The sequence below is a fragment of the Brassica rapa genome, chromosome A02 (assembly GCF_000309985.2).
Source record: "Brassica rapa cultivar Chiifu-401-42 chromosome A02, CAAS_Brap_v3.01, whole genome shotgun sequence".
Lineage (NCBI taxonomy): Eukaryota > Viridiplantae > Streptophyta > Magnoliopsida > Brassicales > Brassicaceae > Brassica > Brassica rapa.
In genome coordinates this window covers 10,385,855-10,405,290 of record NC_024796.2, presented here as the reverse complement: position 1 = coordinate 10,405,290, position 19,436 = coordinate 10,385,855, and the positions used below count along the sequence as shown (strand labels likewise).

At 25.8% G+C, this 19,436-nt stretch overlaps 1 protein-coding gene and 1 long non-coding RNA gene across 2 annotated transcripts; one reads left to right on the top strand and one right to left on the bottom strand.

Annotated features, from left to right (window-relative positions):
* Nucleotides 1-743: 743 nt before the first annotated feature.
* On the top strand, nt 744-4,880 carry LOC103829450 (alpha-xylosidase 1). The gene is made up of 3 exons (XM_009105112.3): nt 744-1,195; nt 1,266-1,948; nt 2,863-4,880. The coding sequence occupies exons 1-3, from the start codon at nt 981-983 to the stop codon at nt 4,746-4,748; spliced, it is 2,784 nt and encodes a 927-aa protein (XP_009103360.2). The 5' UTR covers nt 744-980; the 3' UTR covers nt 4,749-4,880.
* Nucleotides 4,783-18,849, bottom strand: LOC117131657. Its single transcript, XR_004454747.1, has 2 exons — nt 18,607-18,849; nt 4,783-5,252 (listed from the first exon to the last, which is right to left on the bottom strand). It is a non-coding gene; the product is annotated as an uncharacterized LOC117131657 (long non-coding RNA).
* Nucleotides 18,850-19,436: the final 587 nt, after the last annotated feature.

Here is a 19,436-nt window from a genome sequence, read left to right as displayed (position 1 = left end):
ATCTCTCACTAATCTTACTATCTCCATTATTAAAGACAGATTTTTCACATATATTTAAACTTTATTAATTTATTATCATAAATGTATTTTTAATGAATATTGATTTTAAACAATGTTCAATTAATAGTAATTCAATTTTTTTGAGGATCTACTAAAAATGACTCCAAAATTTATTATAAATATAGAAAGTAAACTTTATATTCAATCAAATGCAAAAAGTTTATTAAAATTATCATTTATGACTAAACAAAAAACAGAAAATTATTTTACTATTACACTATATTACATTATTGTTTAAATGATATCTTATCTATAAAAATTTGTTTATAAATCTCTTTATGAAATATTATTCAATTAATTATTAATTACATAAATGCAGTACTTTCTATAAATGCAGTACTTTCTTCATAAATTTGTTAAAATTTTGAAAAACAAGTTTCCTTAAAACTTAGAGAATCCAGTTGTTTAAAATCTTGATTGGTAAATCAAATATTCCCTCTGTTTTTAAAAGATCCATATTTTAGAGAAAAAAATTGTTTCAAAAAGATACATTATTCATATTTTCAATGAATAAATTAAATGTAAATTGTAAACTTTAAAAAACATAATTGTATTTATTAAAATTTTCTTGGTAAAAACTTGTGGGAAATAGTTTATACAAAAACTAAAAACTAAAGCAAAACCCACATAGGTTAACTACAGAACAGCCTCAAAGTTAACTACTTAACTGGTTGCCCAAACTGATCAATGAATGGTTCTTTAAAAATCTCTAATCGATTTAGGCATATATACAGAGTCTACACACTGGATAATATCATAATAATAACAGTTTCTGAATTTATAAAATATAAACAAATCACAAAACTTTTTCCACTATTTATATATCTACTTTTAGTGTTTCACAAACTTATCAAGAGCTCTTTTATCCCTCCCTTCATTGCTTTTACTCTACAGTTTGCACTGTAGAGTCACACACTACAATGGATTCTCCAAAAACAGTTTTTTCATGTCTGTCCCTTCTCGTGGCTCTAATCCTCTGCTTCTCACCCACCCACTCCTCCAACACCATCGGCAAAGGCTACCGTTTGATCTCAATCGAAGAGTCTCCAGACGGTGGTTTCATCGGCTATCTCCAAGTTAAACAGAAGAACAAAATCTACGGCTCAGACATCACCACCCTCCGTCTCTACGTTAAGTAAGTTACACCATCCTCTACTTCGCACCCTACACTACCGCTTCGTTTTCTGACCGTCGGATTTCCACAGGCACGAGACTGATAATCGCCTCCGTGTTCACATCACAGACGCCAAGAAACAACGATGGGAGGTTCCGTACAACCTCCTCCCTCGGGACCAGCCACCTCCGGTCGGAAAAGCCATCGGAAAATCTAGAAAGACTCCGATAACCGTCCAAGAGATCTCCGGCTCCGAGCTGACCTTCAGCTACACCACAGACCCATTCAGCTTCGCCGTGAAACGCAGATCCAACGGCCAAACACTCTTCAACACAAGCTCAAGCCCAAACTCAGGCTTTGGCGAGATGGTGTTCAAGGACCAGTACCTCGAGATCTCGACTTCGTTACCCAAAGATGCATCACTGTACGGTCTAGGCGAAAACTCGCAAGCCAACGGGATCAAGCTTGTTCCTAACGAGCCGTACACGCTCTACACGGAGGATGTCTCGGCGATTAATTTAAATACGGATTTGTACGGTTCGCATCCGGTTTATATGGATTTGAGGAACGTTGGAGGTAAACCGTATGCTCATGCGGTTCTGCTTCTGAACAGTAACGGTATGGATGTGTTCTATAGAGGAACGTCTTTGACTTACAAAGTTATTGGAGGAGTTTTTGATTTCTACTTCGTAGCTGGACCTTCGCCTCTTGATGTCGTTGATCAGTACACTTCCTTAATCGGACGGCCTGCTCCTATGCCGTACTGGTCTCTAGGTAAAGTCACATTTATTGCCTTGTTAGTGATTCAGTTTAATATTGCCTGGTCCCTAGGTAAAGTCACTCTTTAATATTTCAAATTAATAGATATTTTATAAGTTTCACATATATTAAAAATCAAATTAAATTTTAACTATAGATGTGTTATTTTAATAATTTTAAATTAGTAACAATTTAATAAACATAATTATTTTTAAAAATGCAATTTATCATTATTAATTAGTAAAAATTTATATAAAACTTCATATCCTTAGTTTTTTTTAAAATATTTATCTTTAGAAAACTGTAGAGTATCTTTGTGGTAATTTAATAAAATTGGAAGATGATTTTGCTCTATAGGGTAGTTATTAATAATTATGTTTGTGGTCATGCTTAATGACGAGTAATGAGTAGGAGACATTTGAAGGTTTTTCTAAGGTTTGACTATTTAGTCGAAAGAATGGTCACGCGAAAGTAGATTTGCGTATCATTTGCTACTGAGAAACTATTCATTAATGTTCTCTATTAAAAGAAGATCTGGCTTTTTAACTAAACTATGTGTTTTGTAAGTGACACATGTTGTAACAATATTCATCGTAAAGAGGATCTGATCTTTCTCCGATACAACTTGTAGAAAGTTGACCAACATGTGGGTGTATAGGTGAAGGTCGCTTTCTAATTATGGTTTCCAATTTAAAAAGAACGTGAAGACGTGTTTCATTACTTTCCTCTTTTGTTGATTTTTTTCTTCCCTTATGGTGACTCGTGGTCCCAGTACGATCTTGATACTGGTCCACGGTTCTACTATTGAGTTGACAAAAAAAAAAAGAGAATCAAATCTTTGTTTTGGCCATGTGACAGATTCATAAACCATACTTTTTGATTAGATGGGTAGTTGTCTATACTAATCTTTGTTTGAATGAACGTTGTAGGATTTCACCAATGTAGATGGGGATACCGTAACTTATCAGTTATCGAAGACGTGGTCGACAGTTACCAAAAGGCTAAGATCCCTCTCGATGTGATTTGGAACGATGATGACCACATGGATGCCAAAAAAGACTTCACTCTGAGTCCCATCAGCTACCCTCGTGCCAAGCTGCTGAACTTCTTAGACAAAATCCACAAGATGGGCATGAAGTATGTCGTCATCAACGACCCTGGCATTGGTGTCAACTCTAGCTACGGCGTGTACCAACGAGGAATGGCCAATGACGTGTTCATCAAGTATGAAGGAAAGCCTTTCTTGGCCCAAGTATGGCCCGGCGCGGTCCACTTCCCTGATTTCCTCAACCCCAAGACTGTTGCTTGGTGGGGTGAAGAAATCCGCCGCTTCCATGAGCTAGTCCCTATAGATGGTCTATGGATCGACATGAACGAGGTTTCGAACTTTTGCACTGGACTGTGCACGATCCCTAAAGGGAAGAAGTGTCCAACTGGGGAAGGACCTGGTTGGATCTGTTGCTTGGACTGCAAGAATATAACCAAGACGAGATGGGATGAACCCCCTTACAAGATCAACGCTACTGGAGTTCAAGCTCCCATCGGTTTCAAGACGATTGCAACGAGTGCTTTACATTACAACGGTGTAAGAGAGTATGACGCTCATAGTATCTACGGATTCTCCGAGACCGTTGCCACACACAAGGGTTTACTCTCTATCGAAGGGAAACGTCCTTTCATTTTGTCCCGGTCTACTTTTGTCGGTTCGGGTAAATACGCTGCTCATTGGACCGGAGATAACCAAGGAACGTGGCAGAGCTTGCAAGTGTCTATCTCAACGATGTTGAACTTCGGAATCTTCGGAGTTCCTATGGTTGGTGCAGACATCTGTGGGTTCTACCCTCAACCAACGGAGGAGCTCTGTAACCGTTGGATCGAAGTGGGAGCGTTCTACCCGTTTTCGAGAGATCACGCTAACTACTACTCTCCACGGCAAGAGCTTTACCAGTGGGACACAGTAGCTAACTCAGCTCGTAACGCTCTCGGTATGAGATACAAGATCCTCCCTTACCTCTACACGCTCAACTACGAAGCTCACATGACGGGTGCACCAATCGCAAGACCGCTCTTCTTCTCGTTCCCTGAGTACACCGAGTGCTACGCCTCGAGCAGACAGTTCTTGCTTGGAAGCAGCTTGATGATATCTCCGGTTCTCGAACAAGGCAAAACCGAAGTGGAAGCTCTGTTCCCGCCAGGTTCTTGGTACCACATGTTCGACATGACTCAAGCCGTTGTGTCCAAGAGCGGGAAACGCGTGACTCTCCCTGCTCCGTTGAACTTCGTGAACGTTCATCTTTACCAGAACACCATATTGCCGATGCAGCAAGGAGGGTTGATCTCGAAAGAAGCTAGAACGACGCCGTTTAATCTCGTCATTACGTTCCCTGCTGGAGCTTCTGAGGGATACGCGACGGGTAAGCTCTACCTAGACGAGGACGAGCTTCCGGAGATGAAGCTGGGAAACGGACAATCCACGTACGTTGACTTCTACGCTTCGGTCGGAAACGGAACTGTGAAGATGTGGTCACAAGTGAAGGAAGGGAAGTTTGCGTTGAGCAAAGGATGGGTGATTGAGAAAGTTAGTGTTTTGGGACTTAGAGGAGGAGGACAAGCTTCTGAGGTTGAGATCAATGGAAGTCCGGTCGCGAACGAGGGGAAGAAGATTGAGGTGAGCTCGAAGGAGCATACGTATGTGGTTGGGTTGGAAGAGGAAGGAGAGAACAAGAGTGTGATGGTTGAAGTTAAGGGACTTGAGATTCTAGTGGGTAAGGACTTTAACATGTCCTGGAAAATGGGTATTAGTGGTGCAAATTAATTTGAATCAGTGAGATTCTTAAAAAAAAGAAGAGATTAGAGGTTTGGTTTTCAGATTGTGTCTTGTCTTTTACCAGAACATGTTTTATTCTGAATAAAATTGCAAGTGAAAGTATTAGTTCTCTTTGGTGTATTTCCTCGCATTTACTTTAGTTTTCGTGAATTCCCAAATATCTCATAGGACCATATAATATGCCAAATATCTCATAGGACCATATAGTATGTTTTTGTATTTGTTTTATCAAAGCACAAAATTGAGTTTTTCAAAAAAGTTTACTGGTGCGAGTGTTGTCACGAGGCAAGAGTTCGAGTACAGCCGACTGCATATGAGTTCTGATGATGATAATGATGGTAATGGATGACATGAAGCTATGTAAAATGTTCTATAAGTTTAAAAACACAAAATGTTTGTATTTTTATTTGAAGGTTTCATACATGTTAGCAAAGTTTGAAAAGATATCGATATTAACCTAATAATCTTTGTGACCAAAAAGAAAAACCTAATCTATACTAATAAAAAGGACCTTTTGAGGCTCCATAGAGAGTCCACATCAGCGGTAAAAACTTCTCCCAAAAAATGACACGTGGCATAAAATATAGTTTTATATTTTAATATTACTAATTTTCAAAAATTATAAATAACATGTAAACATACAGCATAAAAAATAGAAAAACTACATTAAACTATAAGATTATCATTTTTCACTTAAAAAAAGACGGATTATCTTCATAATGTAACATTACCGTTTTATAAAATAAAAACATTATATATAATTTCAAAAATAATAAATATATGTAAACATACAACATAAAAAATGGAAATACTACATTAAACATATGTAAGATTACCATTTTACATTTTTATTTTTAAAAAATAATATGTAAACATTAAACATATGTAAGATTACCATCTTTCACTAAAAAAAGACGGCTTATCTGCATAATGTAACATTACTATTTTGTAAAAAAAAACATTATATATAATTTCGAAAATAATAAATAATATGTAAACATACATCATAAAAAATGGAAATACTACATTAAACATATGTATGATTACCATTTTACATTTAAAAATAAAAATAATATGTAAACATACAACATGAAAAAAATGGAAAAACTACATTAAACATATGTAAAATTACTATTTTTCACTAAAAAAAACAGTTTATCTCCATAATGTAACATTACCATTTTATAAAAAAAAAACATAAATATAACTATTTGACTATTTGTCCAAGTTTTTCTATAAAACATTGCCGTTTTACATTAAAAATGAAAAAATACATTAAGATTTAAACATCTATCTTAAAATATAAAATATAGATATTAATAAAATATAAAATATAAGAAAGAGAAATACATAATATATAGAAAAATAAATAATAAGTAAATATTATAAATATATAAATATACGAATTATATATACAATAATAAGTAAATGCACAATTTTAAAAAAAATGGAAAGAGTACATTAAATATTAAACATCTATCTTAAAATGTAAAATATAGATATTAAGTAAATAGAAAGTATAAGAAAAAGAAATACACAACTTAAAACAATGGAAAAAATTATATTAAGATTTAAACATCTATCTTAAAATATAAAATATAGATATTACGCAAATAGAAAATATAACAAAAGGAAATACACAATTTAAAAAAATAGAAAAAGTACATTAGTATTTAAACATCTATCTTAAAATGTAAATCTATCTTAAAATATAAAATTATTAGTAAATAGAAAGAATAAGAAATAGAAATACACAATATAAATAAAAATAAATAATAAGTAAATATATAATATAAGTAAATACCCAATTTAAAAAATGGAAAATTACATTAAGATTTAAAAATATATCTTAAAATTTAAAATATAGATATTACGTAAATAGAAAGTATAACAAATAGAAATATACTTTTTTTAAAAATGGAAAACGTACATTAAGATTTTAACATCTATCTTTAAAAGTAAAATAAAGATATTAAGTAAATAAAAAGTACAAGAAATGGAAATACATATACAGGAAAATAAATAATAAGTAAATATTTAAATCTATAATATATGAATTATATATATAATAATAAGTAAATACACAATTTTTTTTTAAAAAATGGAAAAAGTTCATTAAGCATTAAACATGAATCTTAAAATGTAAAATATATAATATAAGTAAATACACAATTTAAAAAAAAAGGAAAAAGTACATTAAGATTTAAATATCTATTTTAAAATATAAAATATAGATATTACGTAAATAAAAAATATAAGAAATGGAAATAAACATTTTTAAAAAATAGAAAAAATACATTAAGATTTAAACATCTATCTTAAATGTACATATATCTTAAAATGGTAGTAAATTATATAAAAATGAAAATACCACATTAAACAAAACAAAAATTAAAATGTACTCCCTCCGTTTCAAAATAGATGATGTTTTAGAGAGTTTTTGATGTTTCAAAATAGATGATGTTTTCATATTTCAAGGTATCTTTTATCTTTATCAAAAACTGTGTAACCAATTATATTTTGTAGTATGTTTTGTGATTGGTTAAATAATTTTTAATTTATATTTTAGTGATACTTTTTAGATAAAAAACAAGTTTTTTAATATTTGTATCCCAACCTAAAACTTCATGTATTTTGAAACAGAGGAAGTCAAGAAAGTCCATATAAAACTCATTATTCCATCAATATCAACCTCACACTATCAAGAAAAACTTTAAAGCCCTCGAGCAAAAAAATGGTTCTACCATCAACTATTGCCGTCCCAAAAACCCTTAATGACTTTGAAGGAGATTTTTTATAACAACGAACTTTTTGTTAGGTGGATTCATTGTTTGGAAACCCACAACTTCCAAAAGCCAAACTTATTCATGGGAATTGAATTGCTTTTCATAGACTCAAAGGTATTCTTACAAATTTAAATTAATCTAATCCATCATTTTATTGTTAATATTCATACTAACTATTTCATGATCAAACTATTACAGTTAATAACCATTCAAGCATTTATCCCGAAACACTTCATTCCACGCCGAATCAGGTATTGGTTCATGTTGGTTTAGTATTGTTTTTGGTTTATTAACAGGTTTACGATGGTCCTATTGTAAATATAATTTAAGTTAGTTTAGCATATATTATGCTTAAAATAACTTAAATTAAATAATAGTAATATTATGCTTAAAATATAGTTTTAGAGAGTTTTCAAATATAGTTTATATAACATTATAGGTGATGAATTTAATTATTAAATTCGTTTATTACTTAAAACTAAGTTATTTTAAAAACATACTGAGTTATAAATATCAATGATGGATTGGTGAGTATAACATGAAGACAAAAATATAAATATTTGATTTTCAAGATAAGAAATTCAGCTTTTACTCAGTTACTCAATATATAATATCTTAAATTATTTTTTAAAAAAATATACATAATTTATATATATAGATTAATCTTCCAAACTTAAACTATTATATTATATATGAATAATGTTTTTAAATAAAAATAATTTCTGATTTAAAAAAGAAAATAAAAAACAACAAATGGTTATTTTCAAATAATGGATATAATTTACATTATACTATCATTTAACAAGTATTAGATACGTTTTGATATATCATTATTTTCTATTTCCATAAAACAATAAATTGTTAAACATCAATATCATCTAGATTAAGTATACGAACAACACAAATTCAAATATCACAAAAATATTTACATAAACATTATAATACAATAATTTGATCAAAAAATACAATTAAAACAATATTTAAAATAATAGTTATATACTTAATATCTGAAAATCAAAGATATTTTTGCTAAAATTGTACTTACCTGGCCAAGGAGATCGACCATCTTTTTACGGATCGATTGATTGTTGAGCATGTGGTCGATCCGAAAATACTCTACAGTTTAATTTAATATCTAAAACATTTATGTTAACACTCAAGAGATAGTTTTGCTAAATATGATAATTAGATAGCCAACAAAATTACAAAAAATATTTAAATAGTAAAAAAATATGTTAATTTAACATGTTAAAATTTAAAAATAAATTTTAATTATGACATGCATCTTAACATTTATATAAATATATATCATAACCTAAATATAAATAATTTAACAACTTAAATTAGAAAAAAATAAAAATCCCGGGCGTAGCCCGGGTTAATCCCTAGTCTCTACTAATAAAATGGAGCTTTTGAGGCTCCATAGGACGTCCACATCAGCGGAAAAAAATTATCCCGAAAGATGACACGTGGCATAAAATATAGTTTTACATTTTAATATTAATTATTTTCGAAAATTGTAAAAAATATGTAAACATACAGCATTAAAAAATGGAAAAACTACATTAAACATATGTAAGATTACTATTTTTCACTTTAAAAAAAAAGACGGCTTATCTCCATAATGTAACATTACCGTTTTATAAAAAAAACAAAAAACATTATATATAATTTCGAAAATAATAAATATAAGTAAAACATACAACATAAAAATGGAAATACTACATTAAACATAAATATGTTTGACTATTTGTCCAAGTTCTTCTATTAAACATTTCCGTTTTACATTAAAAATAGAAAAATACGTAAAGATTTAAACATCTATCTTAAAATATAAAATATAGACATTAACTAAATATAAAGTATAAAAAAGAGAAATACTCAATATATAAAAAAATAAATAATAAGTAAATATTATAAATATATAAATATATGAATTATATATACAATAATAAGTAAATGCACAATTTTTTAAAAATGGAAAGAGTATATTAAATATTAAACATCTATCTTAAAATGTAAAATATAGATATTAAGTAAATAGAAAATATAAGAAAAAGAAATACACAACTTAAAAACAATGGAAAAAGTATATTAAGATTTAAACATCTATCTTAAAATGTAAAATATAGATATTACGCAAATAGAAAGTATAAGAAAAGGAAATACACAATTTAAAAAAAATAGAAAAAGTACATTAGTATTTAAACATCTATCTTAAAATGTAAATCAATCTTAAAATATAAAATTATTAGTAAATAGAAAGTATAAGAAATAAAAATACACAATATAAAGAAAAATAAATAATAAGTAAATATATAATATAATCTCGAAAGATGACACATGGCATTAAAATATAGTTTTACATTTTAATATTACTTATTTTCGAAAATTATAAAAAATATGTAAACATACAGCATAAAAAAAATGTAAAAACTACATTAAACATATGTAAGATTACTATTTTTCACTTAAAAAAGACGGCTTATCTCCATAATGTAACATTACCGTTTTATAAAAAAAAGAAAAAACATTATATATAATTTTGAAAATAATAAATATATGTAAAACATACAACATAAAAATGAAAATACTACATTAAACATATGTAAGATTACCATTTTACATTTTTATTTTAAGAAAATAATATGTAAACATATAACATAAAAAATGAAAAAACTACATTAAACATATGTAAGATTACCATTTTTCACTAAAAAAAAGACGGCTTATCTCCATAATGTAACATTACTATTTTGTAAAAATAAAATTATATATAATTTCGAAAATAATAAATAATATGTAAACATACAACATAAAAAATGGAAATACTACATTAAACATATGTAAAATTACCATTTTACATTTAAAAATAACAATAATATGTAAACATACAACATAAAAAAATGGAAAAACTACATTAAACATGTGTAAGATTACCATTGTTCACTAAAAAAACGGGTTATCTTCATAATGTAACATTAGAATTTTATTAAAAAAAGAAAAAAAAACATAAATATAACTATTTGACTATTTGTCCAAGTTTTTTTTTTTTTTTTTGACAGCAAGACATTCACAGACTCATGTTGACTCTGTAAACCAAATCGGTAACTCCGCATCCATATGAACGACGAAAGACGGTTGTTTCCTAGCACTACGTGCCAAGCTATCCGCCCTTTGGTTCTCCGTTCGGGGTACATGGATGATGTCTGAGTTGAGGAAACTTCTTCGTAAAAGCTTGATATCTTCCAGGTAGCTTCCAGGTACATGGATGATGTCCAAGTTCTTTTATTAAACATTGCCGTTTTACATTAAAAATAGAAAAATACGTAAAGATTTAAACATCTATCTTAAAATATAAAATATATACATTAACTAAATATAAAGTATAAGAAAGAGAAATACTCAATATATAGAAAAATAAATAATAAGTAAATATTATAAATATATAAATATACGAATTATATGTACAATAATAAGTAAATGCACAATTATTAAAAAATGAAAAGAGTATATTAAATATTAAACATCTATCTTAAAATGTAAAATATAGATATTAAGTAAATAGAAAGTATTAGAAAAGGAAATACACAATTTAAAAAAATGGAAAAAATACATTAGTATTTAAACATCTATCTTAAAATGTAAATCAATCTTAAAATATAAAATTATTAGTAAATAGAAAGTATAAGAAATAGAAATACACAATATAAAGAAAAATAAATAATAAGTAATATATAATATAAGTGAATACCAAATTTAAAAAATGGGAAATTACATTAAGATTTAAAAATATATATTAAAATTTAAAATATAGATATTACGTAAATAGAATGTATAACAAATAGAAATATACAATTTAAAAAATGGAAAACATACATTAAGATTTAAACATCTATCTAAAAATGTAAAATATAGATATTAAGTAAATTAAAAGTACAAGAAATGGAAATACATATACATGAAAATAAATAATAAGTAAATAATGTAAATATATAATATATGAATTATATATGTAATAATAAGTAAATACACTATTTTTTTAAAAATGGAAAAAGTTCATCAAGCATTAAACATCTATCTTAAAATGTAAAATATATAATATAAGTAAATACACAATTTAAAAAATGGAAAAAGTGCATTAATATTTAAATATCTATTTAAAAATATAAAATTTAGATATTACGTAAATAAAAATATAAGAAATGGAAATAAACATTTTAAAAAATGGAAAAAGTACATTAAGATTTAAGCATCTATCTTAAAATGTACTTCTATCTTTAAATGGTAGTAAATTATATAAAAATGGATATACCACATTAAACAAAAAAAAAATGTATAGTTTTACATCAAGAAAGTCCCTATAAAACTCATTATTCCATCCACATCAACCTCACACTATTAAGCAAAATTTCAAAGCACTCGAGCAAAAAAATAGTTTCACTATCAACTCTTGCCGTCCCAGAAACCTTTAATGACATTGAATGAGATTTTTTTATAACAACAAACTTTTTGTTAGGTGGATTCATTGTTGGGAAACCCGCAACTTCCAAAAGCCAAACTTATTCATGGAATTGAATTGCTTTTCATAGACTCAAAGGTATTCTTACAAATTTAAATTAATCTAATCTATAATTTTATTGTTAATATTCATACTAACTCTTTCATGATCAAACCATTTCAGTTGATAACCATTCAAGCGTTTATCTCGAAACACTTCCTTCCTCGCCGAATCAGATATTGGTTCATGTTGGTTTAGTATTGTTTTTGGTTTACTAACCGGTTTAGGATGGTCTTATTGTAAATATAATTTAAGTTGGTTTAGCATATATTATGTTTAAAATAACTTAAATTAAATAATAATAATATTATGCTTTAAATATAATTTTAGAGAGTTTTCAAATATAGTTTATAGAACATTATAGGTGATGAATTTAATTTATTAAATTCGTTTATTACTTAAAACTAAGTTTTTTAAAAAACATACTGAGTTATAAATATCAATGATGGATTGGTGAGTATAACATGAAGACAAAAATATAAATATCTGATTTTCAAGATAAGAAATTCAGCTTTTATTCAGATACTCAATATATAATATCTTAAATGATGTTTTAAAAAATATACATAATTTATATATATAGATTAATCTTCCAAACTTAAACTATTATATTATATATGAATAATGTTTTTAAATAAAAATAATTTCTGATTTAAAATAAAAATAAAAACAACAAATGTTTATTTTCAAATAATGGATGTAATTTACATTATACTATCATTTAACAAGTATTAGATACGTTTTGATAAATCATTTTTTTCTATTCACAGAAAACAATAAATTGTTAAACATCAATATCATCTAGGTTAAGTATATGAACAACAAAAATTCAAACATCACAAAAATATTTACATAACCATTATAATACAATAATTTAATCAAAAATACAATTAAAAAATATTAAAAAGAATAGTTATATACTTAATATTTGAAAATAAAAGATATTTTTGCTAAAATTGTACTTACCTGGCCAAGGAGATCGACCATCTTTTTACGGATCAATCGAATGTTGAGCATGTGGTCGATCCAAAAATACTCTGCAGTTTAATAAAATCTCTAAAACATTTATTCCAACACTCAAAAGATAGTTTTGCTAAATATGATAACTAAATAGCCAATAAAATTATAAAAAAATATTTAAATAGTAAAAAATATGTTAATTTAACGTGTTAAAATTTAAAAATAAATTTTAATTATGACATGCATTTTAACATTTATATAAATATAAATCATAGCCTAAATATAAATAATTTAACAACTTAAATTAGAAAAAAATAAAAATCCCGGGCGTAGCCCGGGTTAATCCCTAGTGTCTACTAATAAAAGGGAGCTTTTGAGGCTCCATAGGGCGTCCACATCAGCGGAAAAAATTTCTCCCGAAAGATGACACGTGGCATAAAATATAGTTTTACATTTTAATATTAATTATTTTCGAAAATTGTAAAAAATATGTAAACATACAGCATTAAAAAATGGAAAACTACATTAAACATATGTAAGATTACTATTTTTCACTTTAAAAAAAAGACGGTTTATCTCCATAATATAACATTACCGTTTTATAAAAAAAAAATTATATATAATTTCGAAAATAATAAATATATGTAAAACATACAACATAAAAATGGAAATACTACATTAAACATAAATATGTTTGACTATTTGTCCAAGTTCTTCTATTAAACATTGCCGTTTTACATTAAAAATAGAAAAATACGTAAAGATTTAAACATCTATCTTAAAATATAAAATATAGACATTAACTAAATATAAAGTATAAAAAAGAGAAATACTCAATATTTAAAAAAATAAATAATAAGTAAATATTATAAATATATAAATATACGAATTATATATACAATAATAAGTAAATGCACAATTTTTTAAAAATGGAAAGAGTATATTAAATATTAAACATCTATCTTAAAATGTAAAATATAGATATTAAGTAAATAGAAAATATAAGAAAAAGAAATACACAACTTAAAAACAATGGAAAAAGTATATTAAGATTTAAACATATATCTTAAAATGTAAACTATAGATAGTACGCAAATAGAAAGTATAAGAAAAGGAAATACACAATTTTAAAAAATGGAAAAAGTACATTAGTATTTAAACATCTATCTTAAAATGTAAATCAATCTTAAAATATAAAATTATTAGTAAATAGAAAGTATAAGAAATTAAAATACACAATATAAAGAAAAATAAATAATAAGTAAATATATAATATAATCTCGAAAGATGACACATGACATCTCTACTAATAAAAGGGAGCTTTTGAGGCTCCATAGGGCGTCCACATCAGCGGAAAAAATTTCTCCCGAAAGATGACACGTGGCATAAAATATAGTTTTACATTTTAATATTAATTATTTTCGAAAATTGTAAAAAATATGTAAACATACAGCATTAAAAAATGGAAAACTACATTAAACATATGTAAGATTACTATTTTTCACTTTAAAAAAAAGACGGTTTATCTCCATAATATAACATTACCGTTTTATAAAAAAAAAAATTATATATAATTTCGAAAATAATAAATATATGTAAAACATACAACATAAAAATGGAAATACTACATTAAACATAAATATGTTTGACTATTTGTCCAAGTTCTTCTATTAAACATTGCCGTTTTACATTAAAAATAGAAAAATACGTAAAGATTTAAACATCTATCTTAAAATATAAAATATAGACATTAACTAAATATAAAGTATAAAAAAGAGAAATACTCAATATTTAAAAAAATAAATAATAAGTAAATATTATAAATATATAAATATACGAATTATATATACAATAATAAGTAAATGCACAATTTTTTAAAAATGGAAAGAGTATATTAAATATTAAACATCTATCTTAAAATGTAAAATATAGATATTAAGTAAATAGAAAATATAAGAAAAAGAAATACACAACTTAAAAACAATGGAAAAAGTATATTAAGATTTAAACATATATCTTAAAATGTAAACTATAGATAGTACGCAAATAGAAAGTATAAGAAAAGGAAATACACAATTTTAAAAAATGGAAAAAGTACATTAGTATTTAAACATCTATCTTAAAATGTAAATCAATCTTAAAATATAAAATTATTAGTAAATAGAAAGTATAAGAAATTAAAATACACAATATAAAGAAAAATAAATAATAAGTAAATATATAATATAATCTCGAAAGATGACACATGACATTAAAATATAGTTTTACATTTTAATATTACTTATTTTCGAAAATTATAAAAAATATGTAAACATACAGCATAAAAAAAATGTAAAAACTACATTAAACATATGTAAGATTACTATTTTTCACTTAAAAAAAAGAAGGCTTATCTCCATAATGTAACATTACCGTTTTATAAAAAAAACAAAATACATTATATATAATTTTGAAAATAATAAATATATGTAAAACTTACAACATAAAAATGGAAATACTACATTAAACATATGTAAGATTACCATTTTACATTTTTATTTTAAGAAAATAATATATAAACATACAACATAAAAAATGAAAAAACTACATTAAACATATGTAAGATTACCATTTTCATTTAAAAAAAAGACGGCTTATCTCCATAATGTAACATTACTATTTTGTAAAAAAAAAATTATATATAATTTCAAAAATAATAAATAATATGTAAACATACAACATAAAAAATGGAAATACTACATTAAACATATGTAAAATTACCATTTTACATTTAAAAATAACAATAATATGTAAACATACAACATAAAAAATGGAAAAACTACATTAAACATATGTAAGATTATCATTGTTCACTAAAAAAAAAGGGTTATCTTCATAATGTAACATTACCATTTTATTAAAAAAAGAAAAAAAAACATAAATATAACTATTTGACTATTTGTCCAAGTTCTTCTATTAAACATTGCCGTTTTACATTAAAAATGGAAAAATACGTAAAGATTTAAACATCTATCTTAAAATATAAAATATAGACATTAACTAAATATAAAGTATAAGAAAGAGAAATACTCAATATATAGAAAAATAAATAATAAGTAAATATTATAAATATATAAATATACGAATTATATATACAATAATAAGTAAATGCACAATTTTTAAAAAATGGAAAGAGTACATTAAATATTAAACATCTATCTTAAAATGTAAAATATAGATATTAAGAAAATAGAAAGTATAAGAAAAGGAAATACACAATTTAAAAAAATGGAAAAAATACATTAGTATTTAAACATCTATCTTAAAATGTAAATCAATCTTAAAATATAAAATTATTAGTAAATAGAAAGTATAAGAAATAGAAATACACAATATAAAGAAAAATAAATAATAAGTAAATATATAATATAAGTGAATACCAAATTTAAAAAATGGGAAATTACATTAAGATTTAAAAATATATATTAAAATTTAAAATATAGATATTACGTAAATAGAAAGTAAAACAAATGGAAATATACAATTTAAAAAATGGAAAACATACATTAAGATTTAAATATCTATCTTAAAATGTAAAATAGAAATATTAAGTATATTAAAAGTACAAGAAATGGAAATACATATACATGAAAATAAATAATAATTAAATAATGTAAATATATAATATATGAATTATATATGTAATAATAAGTAAATACACAATTTTTTAAAAATGGAAAAAGTTAATCAAGCATTAAACATCTATCTTAAAATGTAAAATATATAATATAAGTAAATACACAATTTAAAAAATGGAAAAAGTACATTAATATTTAAATATCTATTTAAAAATATAAAATATAGATATTACGTAAATAAAAATATAAGAAATGGAAATAAACATTAAAAAAATGGAAAAAGTACATTAAGATTTAAGCATCTATCTTTAAATATACTTCTATCTTAAAATGGTAGTAAATTATATAAAAGTGGAAATACCACATTAAACAAAAAAAAATGTATAGTTTTACATCAAGAAAGTCTCTATAAAACTCATTATTCCATCCACATCAACCTCACACTATTAAGGAAAATTTCAAAGCACTCGAGCAAAAAAATGGTTTCACTATCAACTCTTGCCGTCTCAGAAACCTTTAATGACCTTGAATGAGATTTTTTTATAACAGCAAACTTTTTGTTAGGTGATTCATTGTTGGGAAACCCGCAACTTCCAAAAATCAAACTTATTCATGGGAATTGAATTGCTTTTCATAAACTCAAAGGTATTCTTACAAATTTAAATTAATCTAATCTATAATTTTATTGTTAATATTCATACTAACTCTTTCATGATCAAACCATTTCAGTTAATAACCATTCAAGCGTTTATCCCGAAACACTTCCTTCCTCGCCGAATCAGGTATTGGTTCATGTTGGTTTAGTATTGTTTTTGGTTTACTAACCGGTTTAGGATGGTCCTATTGTAAATATAATTTAAGTTGGTTTAGCATATATTATGTTTAAAATAACTTAAGTTAAATAATAATAATATTATGCTTAAAATATAATTTTAGAGAGTTTTCAAATATAGTTTACAGAACATTATAGGTGATGAATTTAATTTATTAAATTCGTTTATTACTTAAAACTAAGTTTTTTAAAAAAACATACTGAGTTATACATATCAATGATGGATTGGTGAGTATAACCTGAAGACAAAAATATAAATATCTGATTTTCAAGATAAGAAATTCAGCTTTTATTCAGATACTCAATATATAATATCTTAAATTATGTTTTAAAAAATATACATAATTTATATATATAGATTAATCTTCAAAACTTAAACTATTATATTATATATGAATAATGTTTTTAAATAAAAATAATTTCTGATTTAAAATAAAAATAAAAACAACAAATGTTTATTTTCAAATAATGGATGTAATTTACATTATACTATCATTTAACAAGTTTTAGATACGTTTTGATATATCATTATTTTTTATTTCCAGAAAACAATAAATTGTTAAACATCAATATCATCTAGGTTAAGTATACGAACAACAAAAATTCAAACATCACAAAAAATATTTACATAACCATTATAATACAATAATTTAATCAAAAATACAATTAAAAAAATATTAAAAAGAATAGTTATATACTTAATATTTGAAAATAAAAGATATTTTTGCTAAAATTATACTTACCTGGTCAAGGAGATCGACCATCTTTTTACGGATCATTCGAATGTTGAGCATGTGGTCGATCCAAAAATACTCTGCAGTTTAATAAAATCTCTAAAACATTTATTCCAACACTCAAAAGATAGTTTTGCTAAATATGATAACTAGATAGCCAATAAAATTACAAAAAAATATTTAAATAGTAAAAAATATGTTAATTTAACGTGTTAAAATTTAAAAATAAATTTTAATTATGACATGCATTTTAACATTTATATAAATATAAATCATAGCCTTAATATAAATAATTTAACAACTTAAATTAGAAAAAAATAAAAATCCCGGGCGTAGCCCGGGTTAATCCCTAGTACTCTTGAAAAGAGGCTTGAAAAGAGGCTTGAAAGATGCTCACCAAAAATTTATCTGTTAAACGATCAATACGGCTTAATACTGTTCATAGAAAGTTAGGTCTGCATCTGCTGATTGCCGGATAACCTTAGCTACAACAATATTTTGGTGTGCCCGCATTTGTATGCCATATAACTATCCGTTATTGTATATGGTGTCACCATTAAATGTACATGTATGTTGATTTTATGTGTCTACATGTTTTTGGTTAAAATGTGTCCACATTTTAGTCTTGTACATAAACGATGATGCAATCGTCTGCAGAATACAAACCCCAAGACTATTCATCAGCATCTATGACATGTAACGATCAATGATTCGTCACTTTTGAAAAAGGTTTTTATTTATTTTCCACTCGATGAAGATTTTTTATACCAACCATTGACCATATTTTGATATAAATAAATAAATAATATCACGCCTATGTGAAATGCTCAACAGGTTTATAAACTTGTCCCCATCTTGATGGTCTTTTTCCTTGTCTTAATACACATGCTAAAATCTAATAAGTGAATACAACAGAATCTAACGAAGTTAGGCAATGATCTATGACTAAGGACTCTAATCCAAAAAGCCTAGTAGAAGAAAAGTATAGCCCACAAGATCCTTTATTCTAAACCTTACGATCTTATGATGCTACTCACACATCCAAAAACTTATACTATTCCCTTTGACATGTCGTTGTGGTAATTAATTGCTAAACCTTAATCAACAACAACATATTCTTATACTATTCCCTTTTAAGTTTGTAACGAGTGAGTGTGCCGAGTCGTGGTGAGCGGTGGGAAAGAAA

Excerpts from the sequence above, each read along its gene's own strand:
- LOC103829450 (XM_009105112.3), top strand. The coding sequence starts at position 981 with ATGGATTCTCCAAAAACAGTTTTTTCATGTCTGTCCCTTCTCGTGGCT. Across the intron at positions 1,196-1,265 it reads ACCCTCCGTCTCTACGTTAA|GCACGAGACTGATAATCGCC; the intron begins GTAAGTTACACC and ends GGATTTCCACAG. Across the intron at positions 1,949-2,862 it reads TATGCCGTACTGGTCTCTAG|GATTTCACCAATGTAGATGG; the intron begins GTAAAGTCACAT and ends TGAACGTTGTAG.